This window comes from Oxyura jamaicensis, unplaced genomic scaffold, assembly GCF_011077185.1.
Source record: "Oxyura jamaicensis isolate SHBP4307 breed ruddy duck unplaced genomic scaffold, BPBGC_Ojam_1.0 oxyUn_random_OJ71079, whole genome shotgun sequence".
Lineage (NCBI taxonomy): Eukaryota > Metazoa > Chordata > Aves > Anseriformes > Anatidae > Oxyura > Oxyura jamaicensis.
This window is the reverse complement of record NW_023310352.1, coordinates 5,545-18,103: the sequence shown is the minus strand read 5'-3', so window position 1 is coordinate 18,103 and position 12,559 is coordinate 5,545. Positions and strand designations below refer to the sequence as shown.

The 12,559-nt window shown below is 50.9% G+C and overlaps 1 protein-coding gene across 1 annotated transcript; it reads right to left on the bottom strand.

Annotated features, from left to right (window-relative positions):
- Nucleotides 1-3,223: 3,223 nt before the first annotated feature.
- LOC118159571 (olfactory receptor 14A16-like) lies at nucleotides 3,224-3,925 on the bottom strand. The gene has a single exon (XM_035314150.1). The coding sequence runs from the start codon at nucleotides 3,923-3,925 to the stop codon at nucleotides 3,224-3,226; it is 702 nt and encodes a 233-aa protein (XP_035170041.1).
- Nucleotides 3,926-12,559: the final 8,634 nt, after the last annotated feature.

The window sequence follows — 12,559 nt, the reverse complement described above, 5'->3', positions numbered from 1 at the left end:
CTTAGTGCATGAGGGAGAGGCTGTGGATGTTGTCTGCCTAAGGTTTGGTAAAGGTTTTACTCTGTTTCCCTGAGTTAAATCCAAGTGGCGGCCAGTCACAAGTGGTGTCCCCCATGGCTCAGTACTGGGGCCAGACACAGGACATGAAGAAATGGCCTCAAGTTGCACAAGGGGAGGTTTAGGCTGGATATTGGGAAAAAATGTCTTCCCTGAAAGGGTTGTGATGCATTGGAACAGGCTGCCCAGGGATGTGGTGGAGTGGCCATCCCTGGAGGTATTCAGAAGACACGTAGATGTGGTGCTTAGGGATATCTTTTAGGGATAGACATGGCAGTGTTAGGTAAATGGCTGGACTTGATGATCTGAGAGGTATTTTCCAGTCTGCATGGCTCCATGGTTCTATGGTTCTATGAGTCTGATGTTAAATCACTCTCATTGGAAGGCAGCCACTGCAGTCTGGGAACTGAAGACTATGGCCTGGATAAGACCATACGTTGTGCAAGGGATTCCCGTGGGCTGGCACCATGCATCCTGGCATACTTGCCAGTGGTTTCCTGGAGTTCACTACACTTGAAATGGCCATTGAGACCCCCGAGAAACTCGTGCTGGGTCATGTGTGATAAACTCAGTCTGAAAGACTCAAGAGCAGGTGACTTTGAGTGGCTGTGGCAGAGCCCAGCAGCTTGCCCCAGTCTGAGAATATGTCCCCTTCCAACTAGGGAAATTAAAAGGCATTAATATGAACAGATCTATTGGGTCAATCTGTACAGTAAGGGAAAGTAATAGTTATTGTGCTGTAGGTACAGCAGGCAATAGCCTTGCATTGGGCCTCAGAAGACTCAAGCAGATCTAGTTCAGTTCATCCATGAGCTAAGACAAACACTGTGAGCAGAGTGAAAGGCACTGAGTGGTGCCCTGCCATGAAGGAGGATGCAGAGCACAGCTGTAAGAGTCGTCTTTCTTTTGCCATGACCAACACAGGTTCAGCTGAAGTGAAAGCCCCAGCTCAGGACCAATGGAGTGATGGTCTCTGGGCATAACTGCAGAAAGACTTTGCAAGACCCCTGCCAGTGACAGCTTGAAACACCAAAGGCATCTTGGTAGTAGTAGGTCCTTTTGGCACTTGGGCAGATGTCCTCCTGGCAAAACCAACATGGAGGCCACCACTGCAAAGCTGCTGTGTAACACCGACTTTTGTCTGTGGGATCTAGACAGGGGATAGGGGAAGGGGAGAGGCAGGCTGTGGGAAGGGGCTGGAGTGAGGTCATTGCCACTGCAGCATTCTGATTGGCCCTCAGAAGGGCTGGCCGGCAGGCACTATGACATCATCCCACGCATCAGAGAGCCCCCTGGGCAGAAATGACGTCACTGCAGAGGGGAGGGCGAGGGGCTGGCAGAGCCCCATCGAGGGGCTGGCTGGGGGTCCCCTCTGTTACAGCCACCTAATGGCACAGGGCAGGCAGGAGGGCAAGCAGGTCTTGTGGCTGCCTTGCTCAGGACGAGCCCTGGGTGAGCTGGGTGAGAAATCTGTGCCTTAGCTCCAGGCCTGGCACCTCTGGTTTCACCCAACACCCGTTGTCTGTCATCCTCCCGCTGTGCTCCACCTGGCCCTGTGTTCTGCATGACCTCCTCACAGGCACCGGCAGGCTGCAGTGAGGTCCCCTCAGCCTTCCCTTCTGCAGGCTGGACAGGCCCAGCTCCATCAGTCTCTCCTCACAGGGCCTGAAGCCCCTGACCATCCTGGGGGCCCTTTAGTAAATCTGCTCCAGCTCGCTGAATTCTTTCCTGTGTGGGGGATCTGAATGGATGCAGCATTGTGCCACCCTCCAAGTCCTGGCCGTGCCCCTGGTTGTACAGCCCAGGAATCTGCTGGCCTCCCTTGTTGTCAGGGCATACAGCTGTCTGCTGCCCAGCTCCTTGTCCAACAAGACCTTTCCCTCTGGGCAGCTCCCAAACAGGAAGCATGTGCTGGGGCTGGGCTTATTGAATTTCTGGTCAATAGGTTTTCTTGTCCTCCTTGAGCCCCTTCTCTGAGTAGAGAATCCTGGAGAGCTTTTCAGTAAGGACTCTGGCAAGAAGACACACTGAACCTCAAGTACAGCTTTGCCTGCTGTCATTAAATCAGCCTCCTCAGTCAGCAGCAGCCCTGCATTTCCCTTCTTCATTCTTGTTCTCCAGTCCAGCAATCAAAGTTCTTCTCTTGACCCCGACTTTTCCTGAAAACACCAACTCCATATGAGCTCTGCCACTGCTAAAATCATACCTCCAACACCATAAGAGGTTTCATTTCTGGAGCCTCTCCTTGTTGTGACCCCGTGGCAGCTGCTTTGTGGCCCCTCTCAGCACCCTGTCCCTGCAGCATTCCAGACCCACTGCCCCACACATGGTCCCACAGCCATGCTGCCAAGGCACCACACATAGCAGCGCACGTTCAGGGCTGGGTCAAGCTCCTCCCGTTACAATCCCAACGTCACCCTCAGGGTCCTTTCCCACAATGGCCCTCCTGCCTTTGGAGCCTCCTGTACCCCCCAGCTCCTGCCCTGACCTAGCCATGTCCCATGGGGGGCTCTGCAGACAGCCCTGCTCCAGCTCTGCAAGGCTCTGGCCCAGTACAGAGGCCAGCAGGGCTGGCTGTTCCCTTGACACATGCCCTGAGCGCAGCACAAGGATGGAAATGACCTGGCAGCCAAACACACCCCTAAACCTGGGGGGAGCAGCAAGTGTTGGACATGGCCAGCAAGAGAGGCTGGAGGTGAGGAAGGCCCTGGGCCACCTTCCTGCTCTATCTGTGCATGTCCTCCCCCTGCATGTTCTCACATCCCAGCTTGACGTGGGTGTTTCTCTCTGCTGGCCACCTTCCAGCCCAGCCCAGCTGCCCTCCAGCTCTCCCACCTCCCCGTCCTCTGCCCACCTCCATGCCCTCTGCCCAGCCCAGGCTGGGCTGGCCCCACGGTACTGCCCATCGCAGGCTGCTGCAGGGCTCTGGGCATGGCCACCACAGCCCCAGTTCCCATTCACTCCTGATCTACTGAGATTGGGTCTCAGAGAAAGATTTATTTGGTTAAAATACAGAGTGCCTGCTTTCTTGACTACAGAAACCCTGGGTCACACAGAAAGCGGGATACTCAGGCAGAAGGGGATTAAGAAGGGCATTTTTGTGTAGACAACATTATCACAAAGGCAGAAAGGAAAAAAACTCGATATGGAAAGGCAACATGGCCCGTCATGAGATACACTGGGAGTCATCTGCAGAAGGAAGACAGACTGTGGCCACTGATACACAGAAAGTCAGCTGTTTCCACACTGAATCATTGAGCTCCTGGTTCCTCATGCTGTAGATGAAGGGGTTCACTACTGGAGACAGCATGGAGTATAGAACTGTCACCACCATGTTCAGGGATGGAGAAGAGATGGAGGGGGGCTTCAGGTAGGCAAAAATTACAGTACTTAGAAACAGGGAGACCACGGCCAGGTGAGGGAGGCACGTGGAAAAGGCTTTGTACTGTCCCTGCTTTGTTGGAATTCTCATCACGGCCCTGAAGACCTGCGCGTAGGAGAGCACAATGAAAACAAAACACCCAAAATCCAAAATGGAACTTAACATGAGAAGTCCAACTTCTCTGAGGTAGGAGTTTGAGCAGGAGAGCTTAAGGATCTGGGGAATTTCACAGAAGAACTTGTCCACAGCATTGCCTTGGCAGAGGGCCAGGGAAAATGTACTGGCAGTGTGCAGCAGAGCATAGAAAAATGTACTGCCCCAGGCAGCTGCTGCCATCTTGGCACACGTTCTGTTGCCCAAGAGCGTCCCGTAGTGCAGGGGCTTGCAGATGGCAACATAGCAGTCATAGGACGTGAGGATGAGAACAGAATACTCTGCACCAAAAAAAGAAAAATATAAAGAAAACCTGGGTAGCACATCCTGCATTGGAAATGGCCTTGGTGTCCCAGAGGGAATTGGCCATGGCTTTGGGGACAGTGGTGGAGATGCAGCTCAGGTCAAGGAGGGCAAGGTTGAGGAGGAAGAAGTACATGGGGATGTGGAGGCGGTGGTCACAGGCTACAGTGGTGAGGATGAGGCCATTGCCCAGGAGGGCAGCCAGGTAGATTCCCAGGAAGAGCCCAAAGTGCAGCAGCTGCAACTCCCGTGTGTCTGCAAATGCCAGGAGGAGGAACTCGGTGATGGAGCTGCTGTAGGACATTTGATCCTCCTGAATAAAGGGGACTATTCAAGGAAGAAAAGACAGTGATAATTAGGAGGGGCATCTCAGAGGAAAAGCTACCCCTCTTTTCATCGAAGCCCCCCTGCAGTTACTTTCCCCTTTCTGAGGCCTTGCTTTGAGCTCTGGTTGCTAATGGATGAGGGTGCCCCTGGGAGCAGGGGTCTCTGCTGGGGGCACTTGAGGAAGAGGCCTTCCCTACAGCCCTATGTAAATAAGAATCAGTTGTGATCTCTGCTTAAATCTGATCTATGTAGCATTACCGTTGTCAATACTCATGACTGCTGAAAAGTATCTTGGTTTAGTTTCTTCCAGCTCCCTATGTCACAGTCAGAAGCATTTCTGAGGGAAGAAAACACTGGCATTTGTAAGGTATTCCAGGTGAAAACTTTTGACTTCTAAGAGGCAAAAAAAAACTGTCCTTAGTGCAGTGAGGACAGCCATATGTCCATCCTGGTCTCTTCCACAGTCTTCGAGGACATGGCCTAGTTGCCAACAAGATGCCCAATTACTTTGGCCTCAGGAAATCCCTAGAGGAGATTCAGCTTGACTCACAGTCCTGAATCCTGTGGCCTTGAGAGCAGACAGGGAGGTGCCAGACTACTCTGTTAGCACTGTCCTGACATTCCCTACCCATGGCTCTGCTGCCTGCAGTTGTCCCTGCCTGCAGCTGGGTCTGTGTCCCCACGCCTCCTGCCTGCAGGTCACAGCCCCCATCCCACCCACTGGCTGCTCAGCTCTGCCCTGCAGACACCTCCTGGCAGCAGGGCTCTGCCCAGGAGCAGCTTGCTGGGGGCACGTCCTAGAGACCAGGTCACACAGACCCTGCTGACCTGCACGTGTGGTGGTGGAGCTTTCTAGGGGCTGAGTGGAAGGAAAGGAACCTATTAACCCTCCCCGTGATGGCTTGTGAGTGTCAGCATCCTCTTGGAAGTAACAGCACCTATTTCTATTCCCACTGAACCAAAACAGAGAAAACCAAAAGCAAAGGCTCAGAAACACAGAGATTCAAGGAGCTAACCACTGTTGGACATCTGATGCGTCTGGGAATGAAGACTTGTTGAACAAGGAAAATGCAGTGATAATTTAGGACAGACTTCTTGGAGCAAAACCTACTCAGTTTCTTGCAGAAACTCTGAAACTTAGCAATGCACTGACTGTATTCCTTGTCACATCAGAGGCACATTCATTAAAAGAGGGGAAATCCACAGCACTTGGATTTCTCTCAGCCTGAACAATAGTGAGTCCTGAGAGTCAAAAATGTACCTTCTGTCTTAGTGCAGCATTAGAAGATCTGGTCTTTCCATTGGTCTTCTTCCTACCACTGCCCCATCCTTCCTCTCTAAGTTCTGGGTTGACCACACTCAGAAGTTACTCTGAAAAGGAACAGAACATAGCAGGGGGGTCCAGATACAAACTGCAGCTCTCCAACCTCCTCTCTCTCCTTCTCAGCCCAGATGTGCAGAGACTAATGGGAGATGGCTCCTCACTCAGACAGCCAGACCAAGTTGTGCCCTTGTGGAGAATAGCTTGACTTGACACTACAAGGAGGCTGACAAGTGTCCTAAGGTGGGGAGCCTGCTTATTTCCCAAGCCCTGTCAACTGCACTGCCCAGATGACACAGATCAGAAAGAAGGGAAATAGCAAAAGATGAGGTCTTCTGCAGGGACAGTTGGCATGTTCCCCACCCCCTTGTACCACATTGCCTGTGGTCCCTCAAGTCAAATGGGCGATGGAACACCTCATTGCTATGCCGACACATCTGTTGCAGGATGTTCAGGGTCATTTTTGGAACTGTACATGAAATCCCAATCCCTAGAGAGCCTGAAAAAAAAAAAGCAGGAGCAGCATGGACAGGTGGAGAACTGTGGGGAAATATCACAGTGTTCATGCTGAGGAAAATAAAGAGGCAGAGAAACCCCCCAGAGATTCTCACCCAGCTGTGCACAGCCCCCAGGGATGCTGAGCAGTCACTGGCATCCCCTCTATCATGCAAGAGGAAAGGGGAGCATGTCTACAGAGCTCCTCTTCTGGGGCTCTGGCTGCAGACATGGCAGCTCATGCCCTGGACACCATGATCTGTTCCACATGATCCAGCAGTGTTTGCCTGCAGCCCAGAAGGCCAACTGCATCCTGCGCTGCATCAACAGAGGAGTGGCCAGCAGGTCAAGGGAGGGGATTGTCCCCCTCTGCTCTGCCCAGGTGAGGCCCAACTTGGAATACTCTCTCCAGGTCTGCAGCTCCCAGCACAAGGAGGATATGGAGCTGTTAGAGCAGGTCTAGAGGAGGGCCACAAAGATGGTCAAGGGGCTAGAGCACCTCTCCTATGAAGAAAGGCTGAGAGAGCTGGGGCTGTTCAACCTGAAAAAGAGAAGGCTCCAGAGTGACTTCACTGCAACATTTCAGTACCTAAAGGGGACTTATAAAAAAAGATGGAGAAGGACTCTTTATTGGGTAGATAACGATAGGACAAGGGGGAATAGTTTTACACTAGAAGAAGGGAGATTTAGATTAGAGATTAGGAGGAAATTATTCACTCAGAGTGTGGTGAGGCACTGGAACAGGTTGCCAGGAGAAGTTGTGGTTGCCCCAACCCTGGAGGTTAAAATGACACGTTTTGAGCAGCTTGGTCTATTGGAAGGTGCCCTTGCCCATGGCAGGGGATTGGGACCTCAACAGTCTTTAAAGTAACTTCCTACCCAAACCATTCTATGACAGGATTCATTCTATGATCTTCGTGGCAGAAGCATTTTTGGTTGGGAGAGGAGACCAAGGGCCTTACACAGAAGAAGGTATCTGCATTGCAGCAACTGAGAGAAGGATGCTCAAATCTACCTTGCACAGCACTGCCCTCCTTCCCCGACTGATTTCAGTGCCTGGAGCTGTTTCTTCCTGGAGCTGCTTCTCAGTCTACTCCCATCTGAGCATCTCTGAGCACTCAGATCTGCCGTGCAGAAACCTCTGAGCAGCATGGCCCGTGATGGGACACTACGCTGTTCGATAGTCCAGAGAAGCAGGTCAGAAGAAAAGACTCAGTGGCCAGAAACACAATGGTGGTTCAGACTTAGGCTGCAGAGATGGTGACAAGCCATTATCAGGATTCTGTCTAAGCTGGAAAAGCGATGTCAGCCTCTTGCCCAAACTGAACATTTTCTCTTTCATTAATGTATGCTCCCAGATTCCTCAGCAAAGGGAAACAGAAAAGACAGAGTCAAGAAAGCTCTATGTCTTTAAAATATTTGCTGCCTTGACAATGCTAAAAAACCCTGTGGGATATACCCTGTAGATGTACTGTATTTCTGTGAGCAGGCTGCCCCAGGCAGCAGCCTCCTGCCAGCAGCAGGACCCTGCCCTGACAGGGGGGTTCCTTCCACCCATAGCTTCTCCCTGCAGCCCCTGGGCAGCTCCCCGGGCAGGCTGAGTGCTGAGCCTGGCAGGCGGCAGAGGCCCTGCCCTGGAACACAGCCCCTGGGGCACAGCAGGGACCCTGCTCTGCACCACAGCCCTGGACACCCCTGCCTGCACCCCTGGCTTCTCCTTCCTCCAGGACCTGTGGCTGCATTGCCCTCCAGCCAGAGACTTACCGGGGTCAGGGCTGGGAAGTGTTCTCCCTCAGTGAGCTCTGTGCATCCTGCCACTTCTGCCTGCCTTTAACCACTGTGTCTGTGCAGGGAGTGCCCTCAGCCCTGCTGCGCTGTGCAGAGGAGCTGCTCCTGGGCAGAGCTGTGTCTCTGCAGCACTGCCCGCTTGCCAGGAGCTCCCCTTGGGCCCAGGAGCCTGGCCCAGCTCAGCAGCAGAGGCTCAGCCCAAGGCCTCCCTTGCTCTGCCCCCCACCAGGCTCCCTGCCCATGGCCCTGGGGCTGCAGGGAAAACTGCTGGGAAACAGCCTGAAGGAATCCCTGGGCTTCCCTCCCTCCCCTGGGCACAGACATTTCTTGACAGTAGGATCATTTCTCCTAGCATAAATAAATAAAGTTTTCAGAATCTCCTAAGAATCTTCTTGCTTTTTCCTGTTTTCAGAGACAACACAAAGTCAGGGACAAGGAAGTCACGGAATTATAGAAACATTATGATTGAAAAAGACCTCCATCTTGGCCCAACCATACCCTGATCACCAGTATCTCCTTTCCTCCAGTGTGGCAAGCCTACTACACTGCTTGATGTCATTGGAAAACTTGCTGAGGGTTTATTATCTTTGGAAAAGACCTCCAAGATCATCTGGTCCAGCCATCACCCTACGACCTGCATCATGCACTAAGCCATGTCCCTAAGCACCATGGCCAACCTTTCTTGACCACTCTTTCTGTGAAGAAATGTCTCCTAATTTCTAAACTAATCCTCCCCTGGTGCAACATGAGGCTATTCCCTCTAGTCCTATCACTAGTTATCTGCGAGAAGAGGCTGACCCCCAACTCCCCAAACCTTCCTTTCAAGTAATTTTGGAGAGCAAGAAGGTCTCCCTTGAGCCTTCTCTTCTCCAGAGTAAACAACCCCGATTTCCTCATCCTCTCCTCATAAGATCTGTGTTCCAGGCCCTTCACCAACATTCATTGTCCTTCTCTGGACATGCTTCAGCGCCTCAAGGTCCTTTTTGTACTGAAGGGCCCAGAACTGAACACAGTACTTGAGGTGCGGCATCACCAGAGCAGAGTACGGGGGGATGATCACCTCCCTGGTCCTGCTGGCTACACTATTCCTGATACAAGCCAGGATGCCATTGGCCTTCTTGACCACCTGGGCACACTGCAAGCTCATGTTCAGGCAAGCATTGACAAACACCCCCAGATTCCTTTCCTCTGCACAACTTTCGAGTCACTCTGCTCCAAGCCCATAGCGTTGCATGGGGTTATGAGCAAAGGGCAGGACATGGCACTTAGCCATGGTGAATCTCATCCCATTGGACTCCACCCATAAATCCAACCTCTGGAGGTCCCTCTGCATGGAATCATCTGTAGACCTGTGCTGAGGGAAGTGGTTCAGTCGGCTCAATCCAAACTTCATACTATACGTTTATGGTCCTGGGCCTAGGAAATGGTTCAGCTCCCTCCCATGCCTGCCCCTGACCCACAGGAGCCAGGATTTCTCTGCCTGAGTTCAGGTGTGCACAACATAGATTCATAGACTCATAGAATCATTAAGGACCTCCAAGATCATCCGGTCCAACTGAACCCCAACAACATGGGCACCTGCATGTCAGCTCTTTGTGTCATTTCCCATTATGATTAATGGAGATGGAGGCCTGTAATCTGATGCAGCCACCTGGTGACATTTAAGCAGCCACAGGTGGTCCAAGGTAGGTGCGGGTATCTGCATGCTCTAATGGAGGAATCTTGAGCGAAAGAGCAGAACTTGTGGGCAGGCCTTTGGAGGTTGTTGGGGAATCAGAATCATAGAATGGCTGAGGTTGGAAGGGACCTTAGAGATCATCTATTTGCACCACTACCCCTGTTACAGGCAGGGAACCCATCCACTAGAACAGGTTGCTCAATGCTCCATCCAACCTGGCCTTGAACACTTCCAGGCATGGGACATCCACAACTTCTCTGGGCAACCCGTTCCAGTGCCTTGCCACCCCCATAGGAAAGAATTTCTGCCTTATATCTAATCTAAACCTACCCTCTTTCACTTTAAAGCCATTAGTCATTGTACTATCAGTACATTCCCTGACAAAGAATCCCTCCCCACCTTTATTGTACACAACAAGGCCGCAGTGTCATGAGCACAGTCTTCTCATGAGCCTCAGTAGCAGAGACAAGTGCCATAGCCAAGAGCACAAAGACCTTGGTTCTGTTGGGGCCTTGCCAGTCTTGGTCTTCTTCACCACAGGCTGTCCTGCACTGTCCTATACCTGCCCCCTATTCCCTGAAAGCTGTAGGCACCACAGCACTGCCCTTTCGGTGACATGTCCTTCTCCTCATGTCCACTCTTCACCTTCCAAGCATCACTTTGTGGCAGTTTTGATTGTCTCCTGTTGTTTCCCAGCCAGAGAGGAATCTGGAGAAGAATGGAGAATGTCCAGACAGTCTGCCAGAAAGGTGACTTCCAATATGGACTGTTTGATCAGGACAGGTGGAAATACCTGCAAGACTGGGGAGATGAAGTGCAGTGCATAAGAGACAGAGTTCTGGCAATGCAGAGACAGGGGAAGATGAGTACTTTTTCTTCTCCTGGAATACACATCCTGAAAAAAAATAATACTCTGATGTCATGGGAAGAGAAACATGGTATTAGAAGTGTTCCATCATTTCACCCGATTGTAGTGTGCTGATGAAGAAAAGACAGAGTCTGTAACTGCTGAAAGGTCCATCAGTTTCCTCAGTACATCCTGGAAAATATCCAGGACATCCTTTTCCTAATGGCACCTTGAGCTCCTGGTTCCTCATGCTGATGATGAGGGGGTTCAATACTTTAATCACTTTATCAGTCACTGGAAAGGGACACTGCCGGGTACAAATATTCCCAGTGGTTTCTGTGAGCAGTAGTCCTGCCTTCAGCTTGTCACAGGTCTCCTGAAATGAGAGACTTGTTATTGTTCTGAGAGAGAGCCCAGATCTGTGCAGAAGAGGAGTTCAGGCACACTGAGGGCCTGCTGCATCCCAGGTGCCTTCACTCCCATCTTTTGAAAAAAGCCCAGCCCCAGGACAAGACTCAAACCCTGCCTTCCTGGAAGGCCTCCCAAGAGCAGTGGATGTTGGTTCAGGAGGACGGCAGTGACTTCTCCAGCACTTCCCTTCATATATAGCATGGCCTTTGTCACCATTTGGAGATGTTCCTGGTGGATTTGCATTGTGCATCACTTGTCTCATACACATTATTATTACTATTATTATTATTATTATTATTATTATTATTTTCCTGCCTTAATAAACTGTCTATCTCAGCTCACAGGCTTCACTTTCCATTTCTCTCCCCCATCCCAGAAGGGGAAGGCGGAGGGTGAGCAAATGGCTGTGTGGTGTTTAGCTGCCGGCCGGGTTAAACCACAACAGTCCTTTTGGTGCCCAACGTGGGGCCCGAAGGGTTGAGATAAGAACAGATCTGACCAGAGTGTGTTAAACTAAAATTGCTATAAATATTAGATCTGCTTAATAGTTGCTACTCACAATGTTGATTGCTTCAATCTCAAGTCTGCTGTGCCTTTATCCCAAATTGAGTTTTATAGCACGTTACTTTCTGTATGTGCTCCCTGTTGTGCTGTTTATCCTTTCCGGGCCCTGGCTTAAGATCGTTATGGTACTGTGCAGTGTAGCAATGGCTTATGATAAGATGAAATTTCTAGTCATGACCCTAACCTGGTATTTGTACTCAGCACTGTTGTTGACTCTATCCTTTGGAAACCGTATCTCAGAAACTATTAACAATTACACCTATTGCCTTTTTTTGTCAGGGAGCCAACTGTGGAGGGGACAGGGGAAGATACTTTTTCCTACTTGTTCACTATCCCTTTCTCCTTCATAACCTTGTTATCCTCCGCAAGAGCTGGGAGGGGACAGACCCAGGACAGCTGACCCAAACTGGCCAAAGGGGTATTCCATACCATCTGACATCATGCTAAACAATATATAGGGGTGGCTGGGGATAGGCTGGGCATTGGTTAGCAGGTGGTGAGTAATTGCATTGTGCATCACTTTTTTCTACACATTATTATTAATAGTACTTTTATTATTATTATTATTATTCTGTCTTAATAAACTGTTTCTATCTCAACTCACAAGCTTCACTTTCCTGTTTCTGTCCCTCATCCCAGAGATGGAGGGGGAAGGGTGAGCAAACGGCTGTGTGGTGTTTAGCTGCCGGCTGGGTTAAACCACAACAAAATGACACGTGCTGATGTCACAGAGAGATGCACTGCATCAGCAGGGTGTCATCATTGGAGCAGCGGCAGTGCCAGCACTTCCCTGCAAGGCTGGGTCCCTGTTGGGCACTGCTTGTGTGCTCATCCCTGGGATGTTCCAACCAACCAGTTCCTATTGTTATGTCTCCTGAATGTGTTTCAGGTTTTGCTTCAGGTTAGTGTTTGGTTACCTATTTAAGAATGCCACCCTGAGGTCTTCAGCGAGGCAGGATAGCTATGAGTGGCAGGAAGTGTGGGAGGATATGGGCAGACATCTACAACAGTGGGCACCTGCAGTGCTTTGGAATTTCACCCCTGAATAGGTGCAGAATTCTAGAAAACTGGTGGAATTCTTGAGAAATATTTTCATCACCCTGCTAATTCCACAGAGACAGAAATCTCTGCAACGAGCTGGGGCTTGGCCTATGAGTACCGAGATGCAATCAACACAACTCCAACCCCTGTGAGAGTACCCAGGGCTGCACCAGGGAACCAACCTGTGCTGGT

Coding starts and splice junctions, on each gene's coding strand:
- LOC118159571 (XM_035314150.1), bottom strand. CDS start 3,925: ATGCAGGATGTGCTACCCAGGTTTTCTTTATATTTTTCTTTTTTTGGT.